General features: G+C 41.3%; 1 protein-coding gene across 1 annotated transcript; it reads right to left on the bottom strand. All coding sequences in view use genetic code 11, as the record gives it.

Annotated features, from left to right (window-relative positions):
* Positions 1 to 4,920: 4,920 nt before the first annotated feature.
* EGR_04800 (Serine/threonine-protein kinase atr) lies at positions 4,921 to 24,993 on the bottom strand (the record flags this gene model as incomplete). Its single annotated transcript, XM_024494049.1, has 44 exons — positions 4,921 to 4,998; positions 5,855 to 6,012; positions 6,218 to 6,594; positions 6,674 to 6,769; positions 6,910 to 7,067; positions 7,560 to 7,667; positions 8,102 to 8,399; positions 9,122 to 9,249; positions 9,467 to 9,500; positions 9,580 to 9,632; positions 9,700 to 9,879; positions 9,957 to 10,188; positions 10,263 to 10,432; positions 11,405 to 11,675; positions 11,783 to 12,027; positions 12,115 to 12,351; positions 12,653 to 12,724; positions 12,805 to 13,322; positions 13,665 to 13,925; positions 14,597 to 14,810; positions 15,299 to 15,421; positions 15,912 to 16,049; positions 16,117 to 16,234; positions 16,457 to 16,629; positions 16,702 to 16,843; positions 17,156 to 17,578; positions 18,025 to 18,147; positions 18,196 to 18,315; positions 18,393 to 18,461; positions 18,851 to 19,029; positions 19,105 to 19,344; positions 19,585 to 19,800; positions 20,133 to 20,222; positions 20,291 to 20,365; positions 20,549 to 20,981; positions 21,509 to 21,880; positions 21,960 to 22,186; positions 22,223 to 22,442; positions 22,480 to 22,643; positions 22,676 to 22,909; positions 23,311 to 23,425; positions 23,463 to 23,542; positions 24,368 to 24,456; positions 24,975 to 24,993. 44 exons carry the CDS (start codon positions 24,991 to 24,993, stop codon positions 4,921 to 4,923), a joined length of 8,070 nt encoding a protein of 2,689 aa, XP_024351614.1.
* Positions 24,994 to 25,133: the final 140 nt, after the last annotated feature.

The following is a 25,133-nucleotide window of genomic DNA, read 5'->3' as shown; positions in this document are numbered from 1 at the left end:
TGGTCGTTAATTTCTTAAAAGTTCATAAACCCAATGACCTAAAACGTTGATATTCACACTCTTCCAATGAAATTCTTAGGGTATTTGGAAAAAAAAATTTACATTGAATATTCAGCACTGCCTTTCATTTCCTAGCCTTTTCGAAGCACAAATGGTCTGTTAAAGTGATTCAAATAATAAATTCCGTCAACAGTGAACTGTTTTATGTACCATTTTTTTGCTAATACCTTCACTGCACAAAATCTAATGGTTAAAGTGCTTACAATATAAGTGGCCCATTTGCACAGACGTTTTACACATTCAAGTGGCAATATAATCAAGAAACGTCTGCGTTACATTTCCGCTTCAGTAATGCAAAATTTAACTGTCATTGACGTGATTTAAGAATGTATCCGAAGAAGCGAGAAATTAGGATTTAGATCCTCCACTTCATTGAGAATGAATGGCTACGATGACCGAAGAAGGGTGCTCGATGGTAAAATCTAAAAGTAGATACGTTTATTTATTCAAATTGGTTGTAAAATGAGCAATGATAAAAACCGCCTATCGTATTTTAATGAATAATGCCAAAGCATTTGATGGATCCTAAGCCAATATAAACGCAGTCGAGGAAGAAGTAATTACCTATTTTAGAACCTGACAATAATTAGATCTACATACGCAATTCACTAACCACATGCTTTCACCGTTGGAGCCTGTAATTTTAAAGTGGTAATGATGTGTTGAAAAACCACATCAGTAGATTCAATTTAGGCTTTTACCTTTAATAATTATCTTCCACTGAATCGCTCGATTTCCTGCGGATTGCGTAAACAATTGCGTGCAAGAATTACATGCTCATGTCCTGTGCTTTCTTACGCAGTCGCTGTATGATGCCAGGAAGGCACACCGATAAAAAACATCTTAGTGGCATGGAGTTTCCACCATCCACATAGTATAACTCCCTGTCTAAACTCCTGTATAGCAAAGTCCACACAATTCGAGGATTAGCAGGAAATGCGAGGCCATGAAAGCTACTGTGCTGCCTGAAGCCTGCACCATTGTGAATATGCTTCATTTCTTCTTTCGCAGATGGTGGTGTTTGAAGAAAGAGGAAGCAGTTTTCTTCTAGATAAGATTTGGAAGAGTGACTTATAACAATATAATAATATATATAATATAATGGACTACCATTATACCATTCAGTGAATCGAAGCTACACTAAAATCGACTCGGTTCGTCCTTTTTTAGTCGTTACTGATTTTTCTTGAGGAAGTGTGGCTTGTTTGTTTCTCATGTATGTTGTGAGCGATTCGCTTTTGCAGAAAAGGTGATCGCAGGTGTTTAGCCAATCGTGCAGAGGTAAATTAGCTTTACGATTACTTTCCGCCTCCTGCAATTTCTCGTGGTTTCAATCTATGTACGAAACAAAAACGGATGGGTGCAACTGGTCGCCACTTTCAAAGTATTTACTTGTTCTTTATTTTAATACTCAGTGATTTGCGTTTGTTAGCGAGCAATGCAATGATTTGGTTTTCAGAACCGAAACAATGACATTTTAACCCGCAAATATGCCAACTAATCTAATCCCAACTGAAACCTGCGAAACATTCCTTTGCAACCTAGAAAATCAGAACACTCAATTACGAATTGTCAGCCACTAATTAGCATTCCTGAACCTACCATGGATTTGATTTTTTAAGATCATAATGAAGGTACTCATGTTTCCTCGCCTCTCAATTAAGAACAGGTTAGCTGTTTTCAAAATATACTCGGCGTTATGGATAAAAAGTAATCACAAACAGGAAAGTTAGCTAATGTTTTTGCCAAGGCTCACCTTTATGGGAACTGCCACTGACGACTTAATTCAAATGGATTTTGACAAAAAGCAGCTAAGAATGATTTGTAAAAGTGTAAATTGGAAGATATTTCCCTTTTAATATGAATTAAAATAGACAGATTACAGCTATAAATACTAACAGTTAAAGGTAATATGGTATAAGTAGTGTGTCATTGGTACTATGCCTGCTTCCTTGGCAATGCTAATATGCGAACTTGCCACAAAAATCATACAACGTTTGGGCATCGGTCCTATTCTCTACCCTAGGACGTCAAGCTCGAATTCGTATTAGGGGCAGTTGATAGTATCAATAAGGAGAAAATTGCATGGACCCAAAAGTATGAATTAGCATTTTTCTTATTTTTGATGGCTTCCATTAACTGAAGAATATTACTTCAAAATTGGATCAGGTGACAGCGGCGGCGACAGAAACCGCTGGCTGTCAAAAAGTGCACATTTGGTAAATAAATTGTTTGGACATTGTGATTGGCTCTTTTAACATTGGAAACTGCGCTTTCAATCGATGTACACGGGATGCAATTTAGTAGACAAAAGGGGACGTTTTGTATTGCGTTTAACCAAGACGCTCCCTACGTGAACTTAATCCCAGCACCAAATGTGGAAACAAATAAGGGTGGCGCAAACAAGTTCACCCTGATGTGGTTAATCAACATCCCCTAAAGAAGAAACAGAGTTCTATTCTCTCAGCGATTTTTGCCCCACAAAGTCGGAACAGGCGCCAACCATTGCCAAAGTGCTATCATATATCGCCGAGTTTCAGAACTGCTGTGAGACATGAAATGGAACGCATTCGTACTTAAAACAGTTGAGGGGCACGTGCGTGGGCTAATTCCCACATTTCAAGAACCTTACCTTATGACTATCTGTGAGATTCTTTAAGCCTTCCAAAAGCGTGGCAGTACATTACTCCAAGAGGAAACTATTTTTGGATATTGTAATTTAGGGCATTTAACAAGTGTCAACAATAAACTCGTAACCTAGAAACGTATACGAACGAGGATTCACTCCTTAATACTCGCAATAGTGACAAAAATGAAAGTTTTCATCAATTTTATCCCACAAAATAATGAAATTTAGGAAAATCATCCGTTAAGAATGCGGTTGTGTGTGGTTTTCCACTTTTCATAGGAAAATGAAAACAATGCTGTTGCGAAAGCCGTGCTTTTTACATTGACATTCTTAGCAAGCTCTAGAAAAAAACCTGTGGTGAACTGTTTCAGAAGCGGGAAGAGGGTGCAGTATGAGATAACTGCCTTATCTTTTAAGGTTTCGGAGGCTGTAAGTTCATCACATTCGAGGACAAGAACTGGCATTCCGAGTGCTTCAATTGCAGCAAATGTAATTCAAGTCTGGTGGGTCGTGGATTCCTGGTTGAGGAGGGCGCTGTAGTCTGTCCGGATTGCAGTACCTAGGGCCTCCCAAAGAATGTCTCTCCAACTCCTTTGACTCTCACATCTTCCTCTTGCCCATCCACTTTCCCTCGTCGCCACCGCTATCACCACTTCCAAAGCAAACAGACCTATGGTGTTCATACTACTATGGGGAATAAATTGAGGAGGTGCATTTCTTTAACGAGATCACGACCTTATTATCCGTTTCTTTCCTTCTCTGTTCCCTGCTGTCTCACAGTGTTTCAAGCCTTGATTATTTTCGCTTTCGTTCATGACCAGTTTGTTTGTGAACAGTGCGCGATATACATATATGGGTACGAGAGTCCCAGTTTATTCCCCAAAACACTCGTATTTATTTTTTCCTTTGTCTCCACTATCAATTTCTGCGATACCCCATTAGTAAAATGTTGTGATTTTCCTCTCCCCTCATTTTTTTCCGGGTTGCGCCTATTTAAAACGCCCAGCAGAACAATTTTGAAAACTCAAATTGTAACAGAAGGGGTAGTTTCAATTATCAACAGCAAGTGCTACCGGTGGGTTGGCGAGGAAGTCATTCTACTATTTTTAAACAAGCAGCTAGTATGTTTTAGCGTCCGAATTCTTTGTTTAGTCTGGTCGACCAATCCAACAGAGGGGCCTTGGGGTTTGCCCAAAGATGAAAATTTTTAGGGATTTTGCTCTCAGTATGAACTAAGTCTGACAGCTCTACCAACATAATGAAAAGGAACCAAAAAACATCCAAAATAGCACTTGCATGAAATGACCAACATAACCGAGAATACCCAAAAAAGAGTACTATTTATCAATTCGGTAAGCTTGCGGACCTGTAGGGAGTTATTGGGACTGAATCTACGTTGAGCAGCACGGTTGCATAAAATGCGAATACCGATGAAGACAAGAAAACGCATTCCAAACTCATTTCGTACACTCCAAGCACCACAACCACCATCGGCATTACAATGGATAAAATAAGAGGTACAATTCCCCATTCTTTGTTATTTTACTCATAGTAGTGGAAGTAAAATGTTAATTTCCGGAAAAATCTAACAGAAGCAGAAAGCAATTCTGAGTGCTAAGCAATTACCCTGTTATATTAAAATTGACACATTTCTTAAGTCACGATTTTTCACTGTCCACTAAAGATCATTTAGAGTGACTGCCTTACATATGCGTGCAGTATCGGGATAACACTTATTAGACGTGGAAATGGGGTCCGTGGGGGCTGAGCTGCTCAGAGAACGAGGTTTAACCCACTACGGTGGCAATAAGAGGGCGAGTAATTCGACAAGGCTCTCTAACCGCCAGACCTACACGATAAACGTCTTTCGATAAGCGAATTAATTTTGTTGAAAAGTCAGACTTCATTGCATGGGAATGCAGCCGTTCGCTTTTATCAACGAAACAGAGGCAGGTGTAAATAGGGCTCAAATAAGGACACATTCAAATACTTACACTAAGTATTTGAGTATTACTGGAACTATGCAAATGCACGTGTTCACAATACACTACCCAGGAGGAGCCAAAGATTCTACCTAAAGCATGTAACCTACTCAAGTAATTTGTTTAATTAGCGTTTGTTTGTAATAAGGAAGTAAATATCGCATCCAAGAAACTATTGGCATGAAAACAAGTACGAAATGATAACGGTGCGTGTTTTATTAGGAAATTTTACACAATCTATAAATTGATCTACAAAAATGGCATCCATCCTTTGTACATTTGACAAAGACGATCGACTGACGTTGCCTCTTTGATTAGGACGTCCACCTAAAAAGTGTGCCACGTTTTACGGAGCATTAATTTCGCAATCGCAAAAGTCAATCAATCTACAGTCAGAAAACCATTACTCAGACAATAAAATCAGGTGTAGGGCATATTATTTCCAAACAAGTTACGTCACTACATCGTATTACAACAGTAAAGCAAAGGAACCCGATCAACGTGGAGTTGACATGTTAACGAACCCCACTAAAGGACGTAATCTGTGCAGAGACATAAAGCAGCCATTTTTACAACTATTTGGCGCGAAAGACAATCCTGTAACCTCGACCATACTTGACAGTTATTGCTTTCAATGTTGTGAATGCTTATTCTCTGCAGGCAAATGCAACATTTTCTCATTTCCAAGTGAGCATTTATATTGAAGGACAGTCTGGTTTGGTGTGAAGTGTAGAAAAAAAAATAAAATTGTACGAGTTCCTCATCTACAATGCTACATCTGAGTGCATTCGAAACATTATTCCAAGGTGGTGGTTGAATTAATTTCTGAAAGGAAACGTGCATTGGAACAGTTGCGCCTTGACATTCAAGCACTTACAGTACCAATGGACACGAACCACTTAGCAGACTCACATTTCATTCGACTGACATGACCATATGTTAGGGCTAGCGAACACGGGATAGCATATAAAGCCCGAGTCTAACTTTTCAAAATGCCTGAATTCCACAGAGTTTTCACTTAATCTCACGATAGAGGCCCTTGAAGCTCCCAATTGACAAGAATAAGAAGCGTCGTTCATACGATAGTCTGTGAAAAAGAGGTAGCAAACCACCACGTACGAATAAACCCATCTCAAAAATTAAACTCTCATCAAACACAGAATAAACAAAGTGCGATAAATACCTGGCCCTCGACGGACATCGGAAGGAGTTTGCTAAAGTCATCGTGTTCAGTGATTTTGCCCCGAAGACGATCCTCCATGCCTTTGAGCTTCTCGATTGCTGAACGCGTTAGTTTGTTCTCAGAGGGCAACTCATGCCCTCCCTTACGACCCCGGTGACCTGTTGAAACAAAAAAGATCTGCTAAAAGGTGTGCCTGCACTGTGAACAATACATTGCCTTAAAAAATGGTTGTATTGCGGCAGATTTCTAAACATCTATTGTTTGATAATCGAATGACAAGAACGAAATTTTTAATCAACGGTAAAACTAGACTGGTCAGGACTGCCAAATTAACTACAACGGGTAAAACGAGGGCTGAATTACCGGCCTCGGCTGGCGCGTTAGGCTCGGAACTTTTCTCAACAAGGGCATCGAAGTAGATGGGTCGGAAGACAGCCATGAGAGGATCGATTTCACGGCGTAATAGGTGCATTGTGACCTCGGCGCAGCGCCGGAAGGTGCCCTCAAAGCCTGTGGGGCCCATGGCGTGCACGAGGCTGCGCGTTAGCCGGAAAGGCACGCGTTCCGGCCACGGCAGGGTGAGGCCCGTGTTGAAGACACAGCTAAAGTCCACATGCACCAGCCCTCCCGTGGTGCAGTCGAATAGTATGTTCTCCGTGTGACGGTCGCCTAGGCCTAAAGCGTATCCCACCATGCTCATCACTGCACAGGTGCGCACATACGTCTCTCTTGCCTCGTACCTACGGGAGAGCCACAGGTAAACGCATTGCTAGTGGCTCTACAAAGGGCATGAATGTGAAAAAAGGTCCGACGGCTTACCATTCACTCGGATTAGGGAAAACATTTATGAACCAACGATAGAAAACAAGTGGGTACATAGGGAGAAGCTTCTTCAGGAACTTTTCTCTCTTCACTCTAAAGGAACAAATAAAACACGGCAATCCGGGCAAGAATAAGTGAGTTTGCTTTGCATCAAAATAGGGTAGATTAAAAGACGTCGACTGTGATGCGTCGAGATCGATGTTCGAGAAGCAGGGAGCGGGAAACGAGCTTACTCAAGTGAGTCCTCAAGAAGCGGAGCATAACGATTCATTGTGACCCAGTTAAAAGGTCGCCCGATTTCAGCGTAGAGAGACGTCAAAATGTTGCGAAACGGCTGCGTGTTGCTGACCCACTCAATGAGTCCACCGTGCTCTTTCAATGGAATTACACCCTATTTAGGCCAGATAAAAAAGAACTACGTTAAACAACCTACTTTATTGAAACGAATAACTGCGGGAAGTAAAGTAATTCAGTCAACTCGAAAACCTGAAATTCTGACAATACTCCCTTGATATTTTGTGGCACACCGTCATATAAGTCAAACTAACTCAAATAAATGCGCTAATCAGCATAGGTCAACGCTGCTTCAGTTGTCAATAAACAGCATTTTTGCATGAAACGGTATAAATTAATCCATGTATGGGAAGGAGTGATCCTCTTTCCTTATGAACCGACCAAACAGGGTAGAAGGCAGGCATAACAAATTGGGTTAGGACACTTGCACAAATCCAGGCATGCATAAAATTCAAAATTCAAAATTTTGTGAAAAGAACTGCTGCAGGAATTTACGTAATCAAAAATCTAGGTTAGATAAAATAGCTTAAAGCCTGGCCTGCAAGAATCGGTATTATAATATAACAGAAAATATAAGTGAGAAACGTACATAAGTTCGAATTCCCAAACTGCGATGACAAGTTTGTGGATTCCTCATCAAAAACCTGTTAATAATGCTATTCATATCCATGAGACGACTATCTTTCCGCATATCATCCTATGAACAACAAGATGAGACCGCATCAGACGCAGAAACCATATTTTGGTAAAACAATGCAAGCATTTTCAAGCTGCTGCAGCTATTGAAGGCTAATTGCTACATTCATTGTTGAGTGCCAGACAGACAACTTGTCCAAGACGCCAAGTGTATCATTTGACCGGCAAGAATTTTTGTGAAATATGCTATGAAGATAATGGCTATGAGGGAAATTGAATGGTATTCCTGTTTTTGTAGCTCAGAATAAAAAATCTCACAATAATTAAGGTGAGCTATTACAGTACTTCCTCCGGGTGCTGGCAATTAACCACACTCAAGAGCTTGATAATTTCCACGCTTCGAGTGGAGTAAAAGTGCTTCCCAAAATACTACCTAGAAGCATATGAATCAGCTTTGCAAAAGAGTGGGGGTGACAACAGGAGAAGCCGACCCACATTCGGTTTGGCCACGATAATGTATCGACGGCCATCACTGCCGAGCCAGCGCATCTTCTTGGGTCGTGTTTGTGAACCTAAGATCTCCACATCGTCGTAGAGACGCACCAGACACACGAACCGACTGGTCGCTCCAAAGGGCTGGTGATTTTCAATCTCCTCCTTGGAGGCGTGCGGGCGAAGCAAAGAGGGTACCAGCTGACGATGTACCGGAATCAGCACATTCGAGAGATCACTTAGGGTAGTGAGAGGTTGCAGTAGAATTAGATAGGATTTAATCGCATAGTTAACTGGAGACCTTTTCCTCTATCAGTGGTAGTTCATATCACCTATATCAATAACTTCTCGACATCCTGTGTGCTGACAACGAATTTACTTCAAAACTGATGACAGTGTAATTGGAAGAGACTTGGACACTATAGTGCAGGAGAAAAGGGCTATGTATGATACGTAATAAGGGGTCTCTTAAATGCACGTCTTAGAGACAACTAAAGAGAATACTATAAAATTAGTTTTCCGCTAAAATTCACAAAACCTTATTGATATTCAGTGCATAAGAAACCAACGATCAATTTGACATTCCAAAGATTTGAACTAATCAGCGAGTTTTCTCGTGGCAATTTACCAATGGATGTAATAGTTATTAACAAAAGACTCAAGTTCTTAAACGTGGACAGGAAATGTAATTAGCGATTAAATTAAAGCTTGAGTCTTTTTGAATACATTTTAAAGTATGGGATTAACTGTTCCCGAGTGCGGTCTGAAAAAAGCGCAAGCTATGGACTAAAAGCATAAATTATTATACATTTACCTCTCACAAGGCTTATCAACGGGGGCAGAAAATAGAGTGTAGTTCATAATGTGATTCGCATGAATGAGCAAGAAGTAGAGGAAAATCAAGCTTTGCGTTTAAGGGGAAGCACGTCTTACCATTTGGTTGTTAACTTGCTCATTTGTATAGATAAGAAAGTTGTAAAGGATGGGAGAGGGACTGTAATTAGTGGTTCCTTTGCGGCTTACCATGTTTCGAGCAGTCGAGTGAAGGGACGGATAACCTGAGAAATTTTGAAAGACTTCACATCCCGACGATCGGACGATAAGAAGAGGTCGCTAATTGTTCTTAAGTGGCCACACAAACCCACAAAGTCCTGAAAGAGGACAATTTTTGTCAAAATCGGATAAGAGCGTGGTGAGTACACGGTCGTGGATTCCAATGGCCATAACTTTGACACTTAACACATTATGAAGGAGTTAGAGATGAAAAAAATGACAGATAAAATTTAAATATTCCGAGGCATTACAATAAGAACGGAGTTCAGTCTTGCATTATGAAATCAAAGGGGATTTTGTGAAAGCAAAACATACCGAGATAAACTTATATAGTGGCTTTTGTTGAGTCCTAGAAATGAATAAACATAGGATGAATTAAGCTGGGTAATCCGGTTAAATGACCGTGTGATATAATAGACGGGGTGCACCTGATAGCTGCACATATCTGTTGGAACCGTTCGTGTCTTTGAGAGACGGATGCCTAAGGGAAAAGTAAAATTATGATCAAAAAGACATTATGAGAGAGAAACGGAGCATCACGGACTCACTTCGTGCAGTGAAACAACGGACCAAATAGTCTGCTGTGGGTGGGCCAAAACAATGCGAACAATCAGATCAATCAGCATTGTAATAACTGCCGGATGCTCATGACAAACACGAGACAAAATTTGCCCAATCGCCGTATAAAACTGGAATGCAGGAATCTTTGACAGACTTTGTCGCATCAACTAAGCAAAAACGAAAGAACCTCAAGTTTAGCAATCTTACAATTAAGATATACTAACTATATATGGGTAGAACTCACATTTTGGACTTCGTTAAAGGTGTTCAACATATTGGATTCGATAGATTTTTGATTGGTGCCACGACGACCGATGGACGCGGCTGAGGTCTGCTGTTGCCGTTGTTGCATCTTCGCCACCTCCGCACCATAATCAAGCCAGAGAGAAAGGAACCGAGGCATGGACTGGAAAATGAATTGACTTCCACAGGCCAAAGCCTGACCGTAGTTTTCCAGAGCAACTTTGAACAGAACACTGTACAAACGAAAACGCTCAGTATTTCTTAAAAAGACGGCGATATGTGAAGAAAAACGGAAGATGCTACTTACTCATGCTGATTTCCTGACTGGCTCCGCGCCTCATCTACGTAGTGAGCAAGACGGAAGTGAGCCTTTTCACAGCCAGGGAATGCCTCGCAAATGTCCGAGTAGAGATGCCGTGTTGTGTCAAAGTCAAACCGACTTGTCTCCTCGCAATAGTGCGCGTGTAGTAGCAAAGCCTGGTGGATAGGGAAGCAGTCGGAAGTCATTTTTCAAGATGTACCAAAAGAGCATTCGTTTGAGTTATGCATTCGATTACAATGGCCTTTGAAGTCTCCTGCGCTCCAGACCTTCATGATGACGTGTTGGCCAAGATAGTGGTCTCTCACCCCCTTCTTACGCTTGTAATAAGTCTATCTCCAAACTGGTATGCCTCATTACCTACTGAGGGATGCCTCGAACACTGCAGAGGCCACACATGAAAAGCCACCCCAAGTTCATCCTCCTTCCGTACTTTGAAAAGTTCGGAAATGAACATGAAAATGAATTTCCTCATTGCCATTTATCCCGTCTCCTCGGGCTATCAATGATTTCAACCAAAATCTCCATTTCGTAATTAAAGTGTGGTTCTTTAAACTATTGTAGAGTCCATGACAAAAATATTATTACTATTTGTTAGAATGTAAAAGTACAAGATTAGTAACATGAATTCCCCCGAATTTGGACAACTATCCTCGACACCATAACAGCGACACATATGTCGATGTCTGACTTTTAACAAAAAATATAATTCTCATGGTGAAGCGCCACCGAAATGCCATTCACTATCAGGCTGCCGTCAATGCTATCCTACGTATTGTTACATTTTGATATCGAAAGTAACGGTTACTTCCAATTAGAGTGAGTTGTTTCTGATACTTCCAAAAATAAACCTCAGGGAACACAGCACCCGCTTTGTATGAACTTGGCTGTTTTACAGCACCAACCGAATATCAATTTTGACTTGATTAATTTCATCGAAGTCACTACAGCAAAAGTTATAAAGATAACCACAAAACATGTTCAGAGAAGCAAAAAAATACACGAAAGCGTCAGGTGAATGTCATAGAGATCTCAGTAGAACAAAATATTTGACCGAGACTAAATATGGTGACTTATTTAACTATTTTTTCATGCTTTCCATTCGCAATAACGTGAATAAAGTGCCTTACCTGCAGTAAAAATTTAGTGTCGAGTACCCTATCGACGCGCGGCTTGGAGTGGGGCGAGGGCATGGCGAGGGACTGGGCGAGGTTGCGTGGCGAAAATGGGGAAGTGACGGAGGCATAGGCGAGGGCCTTGAGACCCTCAGTCAAAGAGGCTAGTGCGGCTTCGCGTTTGCCCGACTGCCACAGTAGCTTCGCTCGCTCTGTCAGTGCGCCCGCACTGCCCTGGCACTCCGCGTTCAACACACATGTGTAAGCCGCCATACACTGTCCGGCTCTGTGGCACAAGATGTAAAGGCGAGTTGTGAACAACGGCAACTGCAGGCTAGTTAGCTGACCACTCAGTGAGGGCGATCCATAATGAGTCCGTTAAAATGTACATACCTTCTTGCCAATTTCGCTCGCTGCAGCCAGCTATCACCAAGAGCGGAGTCCAGGAGACGTGTTTGGTGGGCCCTAAGTTGGTCACCGAGGCTGGAGTTGGAGGAAGGAGGGGTCGCCTTGAGACGGGAAGTGATGAGTTGCAAAGCGGCGTGGCGCATGGCAAGAACCGGTTCCAATGTATGAAACGTCGGTTTGGACTGCTGCACACGAGCATCAAGCCACAACAGCAGATTGCTCACGAGTAGCTATACAATTAAAAAAAAGAAACCTTACGACGTCATAGAAAACATGTTTAAAGAAATGATTTTGTTAAGGGAGAATACGAAGCACACATCCGAGTTCTTCTGACATCGGGGCAAACCCAGCTCGCTGACAGCTGTCACTTCCTTGGTCAAACGATTGGATAAATCGATAATGCTTTCGACCTCTGTAAGGAGACTCAAATTAACGAGTGGTTCACAGGCTCGCAGGTAACCGCTACCACCCTCCAAAGAGGAAGTGGCGAGAACAGTCATCTGACTCAGACGCAATTCATCCATGAAATTATCCAAGTACCGGTTGCGTCGTACCTAAGAAGAGAAAAAAAAACGTTTCAGTTTGTGGTGTGTTTAGCTGCTGAATTAGTTGCAAGAAAATAAGCAATCTCATAGTACAGATATGCTATTGCAAAACGACTCGAATCAGTGTGTGTTCAATATCAAAGGTTGTGCTATCAGGTCGATACAAAAAAATAACTATTCTAAGATAACCTTCCAATGAAAAATGAGTTTGTCGCTCCGCTCCTTATTGGGTAATGGAAAAAACGAGTTCATTGAAAGCAATTTGGAAAGTTTTTGCCAACTAATCCATTAAAAAATTGAAGAAACTGACCTCATCTTGGCCCTGCTTCATCGAGAGGAGCACCTTGGCAAGCCCGACTGGCCAGGATAATTCCGATGATTCCTGAAAAATGCACGTTTCTTTTGCACCAGAAGAAATCCAATATTTCTATGCAACAAATGCTACAAGGGTCCCAGTAGTACTTCATTGCGAAACTGTTTGAATACATCGTCAGATGAGGTTCGGATTGATCCAAGTAGAGGGTAGAGAGCTCCGTAGAGCTTATTCGGAACTCCGTATGTGAAAATTTGACTCACTAAAGCCATGACCTGGTCCAGTTTATCCCAGTCACCAAGTCGAATAGCCGCCTCCACACGAAGTTCATTTAACTGTCGCGCCCACGCCATGTTGTCGGCGTTACCGCAGGGATGTGAGGCAAGAAGAGCGTCGGTTCGAGCGATTAGCGCCTGCAGGCACGTGGGATCAGGTAGTTGGCAACGAAAGAGACCAACATGAAGGCCCCAGGCTTGGGCATTGCTCTGGGCGGTGGACAGAACGTGCTCGTAGTTGGCACATGCCATCTCCAGTTGGTCTTCATTCTCCAACTGCAGTGCTCGCACAAGGGAACTACGGATGGAGTCGTGTTTAGTCAGCGTCGCGATCGACTTGGACGACGGATGGATACCAGTGTGTTGCATTTGAGCCAAAACACCCGTGAGGCCTAAAATTATCCCATTCGGGAGGAATACAACAACACAAGCCATCTTGATCAGTATGTCCGAACATAATAGAAGCTTTTAAATGTACGGTAGAAAGCGACATGCCTATTCGGATACCTGCATTCTCAATTAGATTCACGGTCAACTTCGATAAAGGAATGCTTACAAGACATCAATATTCCAGTTAACTTCAAATTTTTCACGGTGTTTGAGCTACTAAATAGGCAAACATAGCTGGCGAATCTGAAGTGGCAGACTTAAAGTAGGTAGTGGTGGGACAAAAGCGGAATCAATAAAAAAAAGTTTAAAACGTGAAACACTCCTTTCTTGCACACACATCTCACCGTCAGTGTCATGAAGAGCAGTGAGGGTCTCCAGAAGGCCAATGAGACTCTCTTTTCCCATATCACTGATAAGAGGACCAGCGGGAGCCTCGAGGCGGTCAATGAAGCCGCTAACGTAGAAGGCTTTGTGAGCGACTTCGTCGTCGGCGAAGGAGAATTCCCAGTTTCGCAGGGTGCGTGCCAGCCCCCCTATCCGACGACTTGCTCGCGCCTGCACCGAGTGCGGAAGGGAGTCGAAGAACTCCGACATTCGTGTAACCGCTTACAAGGGGATCAAAAGGAAAAGTAAAGAAGCATTAAGATTCTCTTTATCTTCACATTAACGTCTTTATTATTGTTTATTCTAATAGTAGGGCTCAGTTAGATCAAGTTGTCTTCATTATTAGCCATTAGAACAAAGTGAGATTGCGCTTTACAACTTAAGTATTGATCGAAATGCTAATTGTAGGCTGGACGTTTCGCACTGATAATTTTCTAAGTTAAAAAGTTAGTTTGCATCGTGGCATTCAGTAACGCTATCGGATTTAATAATACTTTAGGATTTCTAAAAAATAAATTTACTTAATTGCAAAGATAAATGGTTTGAATAACACATTTCTTGGAGTATCACCTGCGATAAAGGCTGCTTCGTCCCTTGAAGTGGCAAAAACTATCCAAATTAATATTCATAAAGAGGTTACCATGAACAAAACACAGTAGTTAATGAAGAGGCCATGCAATAATACCTGATGTCATATGATACTAAGACAAATAATGATTGTGTTGAATTGGGACCCTAACGAGGATAAGCGGTTGAGAAGGATACAAAAACGTGTTTGCCAGGTAGTCAACCTATTGATTTGTTCTGTTCGTCGAATGTAATAGATTTTATGAGAGCTGCCAAAGACTTTATCGTATACCAGTGAGATAAGGAGGTCAGTATTGAAGCGAACCTAAATGGAGCTCGGTGAGAAGGGCCCTCTCCTCCACGTTAGGCTTGAAGGTGTCGTTGGGTCTGCGATCAGTGGTTTTCGCAATCGCCGCGACCACCACGGCATAGTCCGCAGATCTGGCTCGCAGCCAAGCACTCAGGTAGTCAAGGAGGGAGAAAACTGTCTCTACTGCTAGTGGATACCACGGCTTCCAAAGCTTTCGCGTCATCGGAGGCTATTCAGGGGGGTGTTAATGTTGATTAATTTAGTAAATACCTTTAGATCCGGTGCTGGCCATGACAATCGGAATTGCCAAACAATATGCGGTCTTAAAAAGCACTTAAACCCTACAGTGGGGTCAATGTGTCTTCACTGTGCTTCTCCAAATCCGGTGTTTTTGACTTTGATTCACCAATCCCCACTTATAGTCATCAGTTACAAATACAAACGGTCAGTAAGAGATACCTGTCTCGTACTGGTCTTTAGAGAAAACTTGAGAACCAAATCACCAAGACTGTAAGCAAAAACACGACATTGCAGAAAAATGGAAATCGCTTATCGACACTGTAGCACAAACTTTGGCAACTGGAGGTTTTCAAAGTTAAAAAAAGAAAATGCGTAACGAAAATTGAAATTTGAACATATGAACAGATTTACGGCTTTCTACAACTTACGAATGTTGCGAATATATTAGTTAGGTTGAAAAACATTAAAAATGCTTACGGAAATTGAGGTTGGTTTGGAATCGCCGTAAAATAGGAAGTCCGCGGGGAACCTGTCAGCGTACCTCCCAGCTTGTTTGGTATCCGCCACCGTCTCCAAGACCGCCAAGACTTCGGATCTCAGCTGCATTTTATCAAAAAAACTGCAAGTCTTATGAGAGCACTCAACACTCTTATGCATAGTAAATTAGTTGCGTAGATTGTTGAGTGCTGTCTAATTAACTACCAAAATTCATAGATCAAGAATGAAATAGCGGCAGAATTTGGTTTTTTTGCATATACAGCTGGCTAAGATAGAATCAAAAAATAACTTAAAAAGGTGGAAGAATAATAGGATCGTACGAGTTTTTAAATAGGTTTTAGAGTCGTTCAAACCTTCAAGAGAGTATACAAAATACCCATTTTTTCATCCAAACAGTTCTTTGCTTATGTTAGCAAACACCACTAGAATTGTGTAACGCGTTGTATTGAAAATGTAGCTAATAACAATCGACATCACTAATTTCAATAACCTGACAGAGTAAGACATCTTGAAAACCCGGTCCGAAACGCGAGTGATTAGCATACAGACATAACGTCCATACCCCCACGAATAAACGCACATTTGAACTAACCTTAACAGTGCCCATCTGAGAACCGTCGATTACAACTTGAAGGGCGATAGGGTCAAGAATATATCTGGCAAACTCAACATCTGATTTTATAACCGGTTCGCAGAATTGAAACAAGCTGTGTGCCATTGAGTTAGAGACCTAAAAAAGAATTGCACATCAAGGGGCATAGGAAGGTGTACTCCGTTAGACAAGAATTTACACTTACATAGGTTTTCAGTGAACCAGACCAAAGGCGAATCCACGTTTCATAGGATTGGCAACTATCTTGACCAAATATTGGGGATTGTATGGAAGCCCAATCAGTGAAGCCTTCCACTACGTACCTAAACGGAAGAGAATCAGGGATAAAGTAAAATACCTAGACCTACAACGGTCAAAATTAATCTAACGGAAGAACTATTTATCAAGTTCTTGTAGCTTTACCTACGGGTCACCTAAAGGCGTTTGAGGATAAAAGGGTAATATCCCGCACCCGCAAGGCACACAAATAGAGACTACTTCGGTACAGATAGAATATTCAGAGGCTTGTGGAATAAGAAGCCTACTTTGAGCTAAGCAATGGCGTAAGAAGATCCTGTACGCTTTGTGAAAACTTTGCCCACAGTTCTGGACCCAAAAGGAGGCGCTTTATTTGCGGCACTTCAGTATCAGTGTTTGACGAGGCTCCCGATACCGCAAACAACCGCAGAAGCTCTTGAATCGCTAGTGCTGCAGAATCCTATACATCGAAAATGATAGTAATGGTCGTGTTGTATCAAAGATGAAGGAGAGAAGGGAGTTTGAAACTCACCATTTGCTTGGGACTGGCGCCGCGCATGTAAATCTTGGCAAGCTCCATAATAACATCAAAAGTGAAGGAATGACCCCAGTTAAAAGCGGTTTGAATACTCCCTGTGGGACTGCTTTCAATTGTACGCAGTGTCAAGGTGAGTCTGAATGGAGAAATAGATAACGCGAAAATTCCGTAAGCAGTAATTAGAGAAAGAACTTTGGTGTATTAGGTGTCTACTGTTAATTGAATTCGAAAATCATGATGCAAAGCAAAAGAGATGTACGTTAGTTGTTCAAGTAGATTGTAAAAAACGGCTGCTTTTCAGTTTACAAAAATCAAATAATCCGTTTGGTAAGAAAAATTCAGCAAAACGTATGAAAGAAAAGACAGTAAATCGTGTTTACTTTTTAAAAGGTAACACCCCTTATCTTTCAACACTTTTACACGACAAACAACAGATGAAATGTGTAACCTTGAGGGATCAATAGCTCCCAGGGCACCGAGCCACTTGGCATAGAGTAGGCGAATATCCTGATCGGAATCGCGAGTGAGACCAGTTATAAGGGAGGTAATCAACTTGGAGAGGAGGTTTCGGATGGAGGAGGAAGAGGTGCCATCAGCGGCCACTTCGTGGGTCGTGGATGCTATTGCAGAGGGCCGATGGGCGCGGAGGGCCCTGACAACGAGTCGGGATAGCTCCATAAGACCACCATTGTGACGACGACCCCCAATAGAGCTCGGTACGAGCGAGGCCAGGCAGTAGCGACGAACGGACCGACTGGAGTGCTGGAGTCCCCCAACCCACGCGGCCAGCAGGTCGACAAAATCGTTGGGAGGAGGTAATTGCAACTCCAAGGGATCAAGGTAGCCCTCGCTTGGAACACACAGATCACGCCTGTAAGACGGTATCGGAAAGGTTAACATTTCACAAAGCAAATGTAAGCAGGCAAAGCGATAATAAATCGGTAATCGTGCGCAGGGGTCCAGGCTACTCGCATTGTTATCACCAGGCTACCGGATGTATCTGGCCCTGGTACTAACTGTCTTTATAAATAACTTAAGCACTGCAGAATGCCACTTGCAGTAACTTTGAAAGCACTCCAAAATACCAAAGAATTTCGTCTAAGTGTACAATTTTGTACAGTAATAGTTGTGCCAATTCAATTTGAAGTAAAATTCATCACTTCACCGCAGAATAAAAGGCATAACAGATTATTTTCATTCATACATATATAATCCACTGGTATTTAATTATTAGTAGATTAAATGGATCAATTTAATCACAATATTACACCCAAACAAGTAAGTTCGGAGATTAAAATGTGTAACTGTTAGGCTAACCAGGGGCAGATGGCTTTGAGTATGGGTTGGAAGTCCTTTAAACCCGGCAAATCGGGAAGAAAGAAAAGCTGTTTGATCGACTCCTCAAGTTGACCTCTAAAGTAGGACGATAGAACATTAGAACTGAGTAAGGAGACATACGACCAAGCTATAAAGTGATTGGATAAGTACCGTCGCTTAATGAAGACACTTGAAAGGGCCTTTTTCACATAATCAGGAGCGATGGGATAGAGACTGACCAGATTCGCCACAATGTCAGGAAGAAGCTCAATGAGAGAGTCACGTTCCAAACTGAAAAAAGGCATTAGACACACACGTTGTGAGCACATGGGTAATAAAACTAGACGTATTAAATTTGCTCGACTAACGTTTTGAGAAAAATAGCCCACAGCTGGACAACGTTCTTTGGTTCAACAACCTTGTAGCGAAGACAGAGCCTGAGGAGGAAGAATAAGAGGAAAGAACAAAACGATAATCAAAAAGGGGTCTTGAAGGGCAGGATAACTTTATCGTTAATCAGGAACCGAAATGTTCAAATAGCATCGTAAGAGATTTTGAATCAAATATAGCGCTATTTTGAATGCCAGAACTATATCAACCAACGAATAAGAAATCAAACTGTGTGATGGAGGGCTAACCGGTACAGTGAAATGACGATAAATATAAGCATTTTGTAAAAAAACTAGTCAATTGAAAATCTCTTCTTAACTCTGGGATATTTTGTTAATCTATTACTGGAGGTTAAACCTATTTACGGCAGTCATGCCAAGATAAAAAATGTTTTATTATAAAACCATCAACCTTCGGGTAAGTGCTGAGAACTTACTTGAGAGTGGCGATAAACTTGGCGCGCATTCGTGACACGGGTTGGCTGCCGACAAGGTCCATAAAGATAGCTAAGCTTAGCAAGTACTGCCTCCGCTCCTCCAGCGGACATTCGTCATCCAGCAAACGACTGTCGAAGAAAGCCAAAATACCACACAAATGCTGCTGAAGATATTCACCCTACAAAAACAGATTCATTATGTTGAAATAAGCCTACAAAGATTTCCTCACTGCTACAACACCAATGAGACGCACGAAACTCTCGAATGAGACATCTGGGAGTGCAGCTTCGGTGCGAAAGTGGGCGGAATGGTGCTGCTGCAAGAGAAGGCCATGAAGGGGTTTAACTAGAGGATTCATCGCCTTGCTGACGAGCCAGGCAAGGCCTGCGCGGGCCTCTGTGCGATGCGGGTACAGGTTAAGGACAAACTGATGCAGCAGTCTTGAGACATCATTCATCTGCGCCACTTGTTCGATCGAAATATCGAGGTGTGACTGAAACGTGATAAAATACAAATGAATAACTTTGATCAGATTCAATATTTGCATGGGATATGGAATTATCAAAAACCAAAATATGTAATGTTGAATACAAATGTACATAGAAAGGAAAAGGAAACTAGAACAACATTTATATAGGATATCTGATCCATCTGCTAACGATGGCGTATGGGCCGCAGATATCAAAATAAAAACACCAGTGTTCTATTGTGCTTTGAGATAAGAAGATCTCACCTCGAGAAATTTCAGCGCTTTTGTCCGTTGATCCTCGGAAAGACTGGTGTATATGTGAACGATGACATCTGGCAAAATACAGAGTTGTGCTACCTTTGTGATGTAATTATCCGTACTGGTTAAGCCTGGGCTCTGCTCGACCAACTGTTTGATTCGCAGATGACTTTCTTGAGTTCCTTTGACGACGAGAAGAATGAATAGAGGCAGGGTGAGTTCCTATAGTTTAATAAAGTATTTTAACAGCCTAGGCAACGAAGTGATGAGAACATTTATGCATCGAGAATAGGAGTGCATATTATAAGCAGTATTATAGGCATAAGTAAAGACCAAGAAATTTAAATTTACGACTTCGTGGCAGCAATGAACTGGTATAGATCAGAAAAAATAACAAAAAGTGGGTTTAATAGTAAACTTAATGCTTAATTTTCTGTAAAAGCCAATTGACTACTAATATCCGCATGGAAACAAAGTTTGAATTGAAAAAAAATTAGCCATGAAAAGCTTGGCACCGATGAGAGTAGGAATTTATAACCAGATGATAAGCATACCCGAACTACAGTGAGCTTCTCCAATTGAAAAATTCGGGCAAGAGTTTCAAACGCCTGACCAACAGAAGGATCCAGATGTTCTATGAGAACCTGATAGTCAAATAACTGTGTTTGTAAATTCAACCATTTTACATTAAATTTAAATAAAATTCACTTACTTGAGCAATTTGTCGTTTGGCTTCACGCAGAATAGATAAATTCGTTGATGCTAAACTTGACGACAGCTTACTAATCTAGGAAAAAAAGCAAGACAAATCACAGAAATAAAATGCCAAGCTACTTAAAGAATTCTTTTTAATTTTTTAATGCAAAAAGCACAAAGGTCTTGTTTACAAAGCCAGAGATCTACGTGCCTATTGTAATGGGAAGGAATTCTAGGGTTTGCCTGATTTCGATAAGACAACGACAGAAGTTACCTGGACTGCTGCCTCGCCGATTAGACTATGCGAATGGGAATTAGAGAAACCAAGACGACAAATGCTTGCCAAGGTATCTTTCATCAAATTGGAATAGTGAAACTCCGGATTAGTTTCATCATTGTCACAAGAAACTCGTAATATGGACAGTTCAACATCACGGCAACTTTTATGCGAGCTCTTTTTACTGCTCATTCGTCCAAATGAACTGTCCCATTCATTAGACGTGCTGGTGGTCAGAGGGTCTAAGCTTTTAATCCCATTGGCCAACTGCCTCCCAATGCCACCCACCACTTCTAAGCAGGTCTCCTGGTAGGCGCAAGAGTTCTCACTGCCGTGGATGGAGAGACGGTCAAGCAGTAGACGATGTAGAGGAGCCCAGCGGGATGGGCCTTCGGGGAGGAGACGGCCACAGAGCTCAGTGAAAACACCGCTGCAAATAAAATTCACCAGCGATTGAGCTTAACTACGAACAGGATGAATATATGCTCACTCGGGCCAAATCCTCTCATGTAAAGTACTTTACGGCAAGATAATTCCATCAGACGTTAGGCGTGATGAATTTGGGACGCTTAGTTAAATTGAAGGTCTCTTTTTAAAGGACGCGGATCAATTTGGAGTAATCTTTATGTCAAAGCCATTTTTAACTAACTAGATAAAGGAAAGATGTCCAGAAACACACTTTATTAACCTTTATAACGAAAATATTGACAGACAACTCTCATTTAAGTGTTTGTCTCCAATGGAAACTAAAATGGATTTTAATTAAGCCCAACCGAAAACAATCAAACTGAGATCTTGGAAGTAAGATGAAATCAGTTGTAAAACCATGTCGAGAGTTATAGCGAAATGTGCCACACGTACGAGAGTTGTTACAGGTTTTGCTTCTTAAATGGACGCTATCAACATCAGGGTCTAGCTTTAGTTGACGAAACATTTATCAGAAAAGTTACAACGTACCTTAGCAATGTAACAGATAAAGGATCAACCTTTTTGACCAATCCAACGACAAATTCTGTGAAGTTGGTAACGTCCACACTGCTACAAACATCCCATGTTATATGTTGGGCTACGTGTGAGGCTAGCTGTATTTTGCATAAAGGAGCACACGGAGGTTGAGCGGCATTATCATCGACCCATCCCCAATTCATAATTTGGAGCACGGTGGCTATTCCGAGAGGTTGGAAGCAGGACATAGAGGACTCATAAGTCGAGCATCTTGCACAATTCCTGTCATCAGCTGGAGACCAGGTCAAGCATATGGCAGTTTTCACCAATTCAAAAATCCCTTTTACCACTTTTTCTGAAACGTCCCCAGGAGTAGAAACTGAACTAAGAGGAGCAGAATTAAAGTTGATTTACCGAATATCAACAGTAATCAAGGCTTTGCCTTGGTAGTGTAAGGACCTACCTTAATATCATCTCAATAAGCAGGACTATGCTTGATCCCCACACATTTCTGTCACGCATTGAAGCATCATTTATCCAGTGGAGATTTCCAAGCGCCGCTACCTTTTTCAATAGTTTTGGCAGAAAATTCAGCGGGAGTTCAAAGCCTTTCTTCTTTGAAAATACCAACAAAAGCACAACAACTTGCAGAGAAATTCCCAAGAGGAAGCCGTTTTTCTCAGGTAAATCCTGATAAAAATTTACTTAAATTTGAAAAAAACTTACAGAAATGTTCTTGAAAAAATTCCACAACTTCTTCAATCCTCTCTCATCCAAGTCGATAATGAAATCGTGAACTAGTGAAACTCTGAAGATGGTTATTAATAAACTGATTCGGTCAATTAGATCACGAAAATTGGAATCCACGTCCAGAGTTGTAGAAATAAATGTTTTCATCAACATGGGAAGCACAAGATCAACCAAGGACGATGCAGATTCTCTCCATCTAGTGATAATGAGAACAGAAAAGTCGACGGCCTTACTGTTGACCAAATTCAGCACACTGAATACAGGCTGAGACTATCAAGGACAGGCGAGACCAATCAATGAGCTCTCCAGAGAGGAACATTAAACCGGCTTCAGATAATACGGAATCCACAGACTCCATTCCAATCCGTTCGAATCCGGTAGAAAAGAACTTGACGGCCTATTTCCATGAAACTGATCAAAACGGTATACTTGACGTCTGAATGTCTCATGGTGTTCGTAATCAAAATCCGATGCATCTTCATGTAATATGGCTTTTAAAATGGTCTTGTCAAGGACAAGAGTTTTGAATAATTCCAGCTGGATATTTTTGAGTTCAGAATTGTGAACCAGATCTTGACAAAAGAAATCCATTAAAGCCATCACGAGATCCCTCTTGTGGGGCAGTTTTCGATTCGGGAGGTTAAGAAGGCAAGATTTGCAAGTCTAAAGTAGTGCCTATTATTATACAACAGTGAACTGTGTACCAAAAATAATTCCATGAAGCACTGAGCCGAAATCTCATTCCAATTATTATTTATGCAGGAAATAACAAGTAAGACCCTGGTTATAAGATTACAACACGTCTTAACGAAGTCGTTCGGTCCATTCAGCATATGGAATAAAATGACGGATTGATCATCTGACTCGTTTAAAAACGAAAAACATTCCAAACTCCTGGACGCGAGCATAAACACTTTATCCATTAGAGTGGACACATATGAGGACCCCAAAGATGTCACAGTCTCCAACCATTTAACCGTAGCTCTAACACAAGCCTATAAAACAAACACGTCAATCAATCAATTGCTCAATTTTGTATGCAAAAATAAATTCTCACAACTAACCAATTTGCCGTTCAGGTCAGCCAACTCAATAACCTCTATCAGCATTTGAAGAACGCGTTCCGCAAGCGGTGGTCGCATCGCCAGAAATCGTGACAGGCACTGAGAAGTTAAATGGCTGGGAAAAAGTCACAGGATGGCAATGAGAATCTTACCAAATAACGGCTATGAAATTGTACGCTTCATCGACAGAGGTGAGCGTGATATGGCGGAAGTGAAGGGTGATAGTACCACTCTAAATTGGGAAATATTTGAAGTTACGAAAATCTTACCATTATTTCTACTTCTGGACGGCTTAATAAAATAGGAAGTGCGACGTCTAACTTTGCAGAAGAATTCAAACCAAGCTCATCGTCATACTGGGATAATCGATGCAACACCGCTTAAATTTATGAGTAACACATGTTCGAAAGAAAACCTACTCAAAGACGAGGAAACTAAATAATCGGTCAGAGAATCCACATCGGAAGTTGTGTGTCGTTCAAGCATAAAAATAAGCTTGCTGATAACATAAGAAACTGAGTTAACTTGGCGATGGGGACCATGCGCTCCTACCAAAAGAAAGCAATGAAGGCACCAGGCTGCGAAATCTAAAATGAGATATAACAAAACCATTAGTACAAAGGCCAGCTCAGCCTAGTCTTACGGAAAATCAAGGAGCAATAAAACCGTATTTAATGAAAAAAATTCCATGGTAGAGAACCAAGAGAAGAGCAATTTTTGATAATGTACTGAGATTTCCGTACCACAAAGTTCGTCCCCGAGGGCCTCTATGTACAAGTAAGGATGATGCGCAAAGGTGTTTCCTGTACGTGCCAAAAAATCAAGGAGATTTAAATCCTCTTTAAGGATTTGATTTTGGGGGTTTGAACACAGTGCATCAAGGACACAATACACGAATTTCACAGCATCGTCTGGAGATAGACTAAACCAATTTGGGAAAAAATCATAAATTAAACTACTTTGGGTTTTCTTGAGAAGCACCCATTAATCCAACAGAATTTAAAACCTTCCTTTTCTAAAAATATTAAACCTAGAGAAAACACACGGCAGACATTACCTTCGAAAACTCCATACGCCAAAGGAACTGGAAAACCCGCTTCACAGAAGGTGAATGAACGGTCGCTCTGACCTTGGTCTGCAGGATACCTGCTGAAGAAGAAAATATTATTAAAAAAACCAAGCTACATTGGAACAATAGGGCTATTATTATCTAAAAAGCAGTCTCAACGAAGGTCTACTAAGTAAATTCATGCAGTCAATGCCTACCTATGCAGGTGGCTGAAATTTTAATGCTTACATAGTTAAAAATCAGGGGCACTTTTAAGCCAAGCGAATGTAAAAAGCATTTGCAAGTGCACCTGTACATTTGACCCTTGCATTTTGCCTCCGAACACTAAAAAGCAGCAGAGAACTAAGTCAGCAAATTTGCTAATGCGCCGCTAGAGCCGATTAGCAACACCTAAGTTAGCATTTGGAACCTTATCGTGTTAATCATTAATTTGACACTTTTTCAGGTACCTTAGTTCAAAATGCTGGGCCTGCTTTATTTTTAAGCAAACTTGTGCTTTCGTCAGAAATCTGATTGTGCAAACACAGACATATTTCGGAACCAGAAATGATTTGGTGCCATAACTTAAAATTTTCCACTTCGACAACACACTTACTGGAACTTTTTATCACCATGGGCCAGCCACTGTTTGTTTTGCAGTGATATATATAATCTGCTATAATGTTAGTAAGCCTTTCCCCACGAAGCACTTTTTATTAAATCGGGTGTTTTTGAGGCTTTTATTTATTCAGCACAGGTCCTTGTGTGTCCCTGA

Source organism: Echinococcus granulosus, assembly GCF_000524195.1.
Source record: "Echinococcus granulosus chromosome Unknown EG_S00031, whole genome shotgun sequence".
NCBI lineage: Eukaryota > Metazoa > Platyhelminthes > Cestoda > Cyclophyllidea > Taeniidae > Echinococcus > Echinococcus granulosus.
The sequence above is the reverse complement of the archived record's forward strand: the minus strand, read 5'-3'. Positions and strand labels throughout refer to the sequence as shown.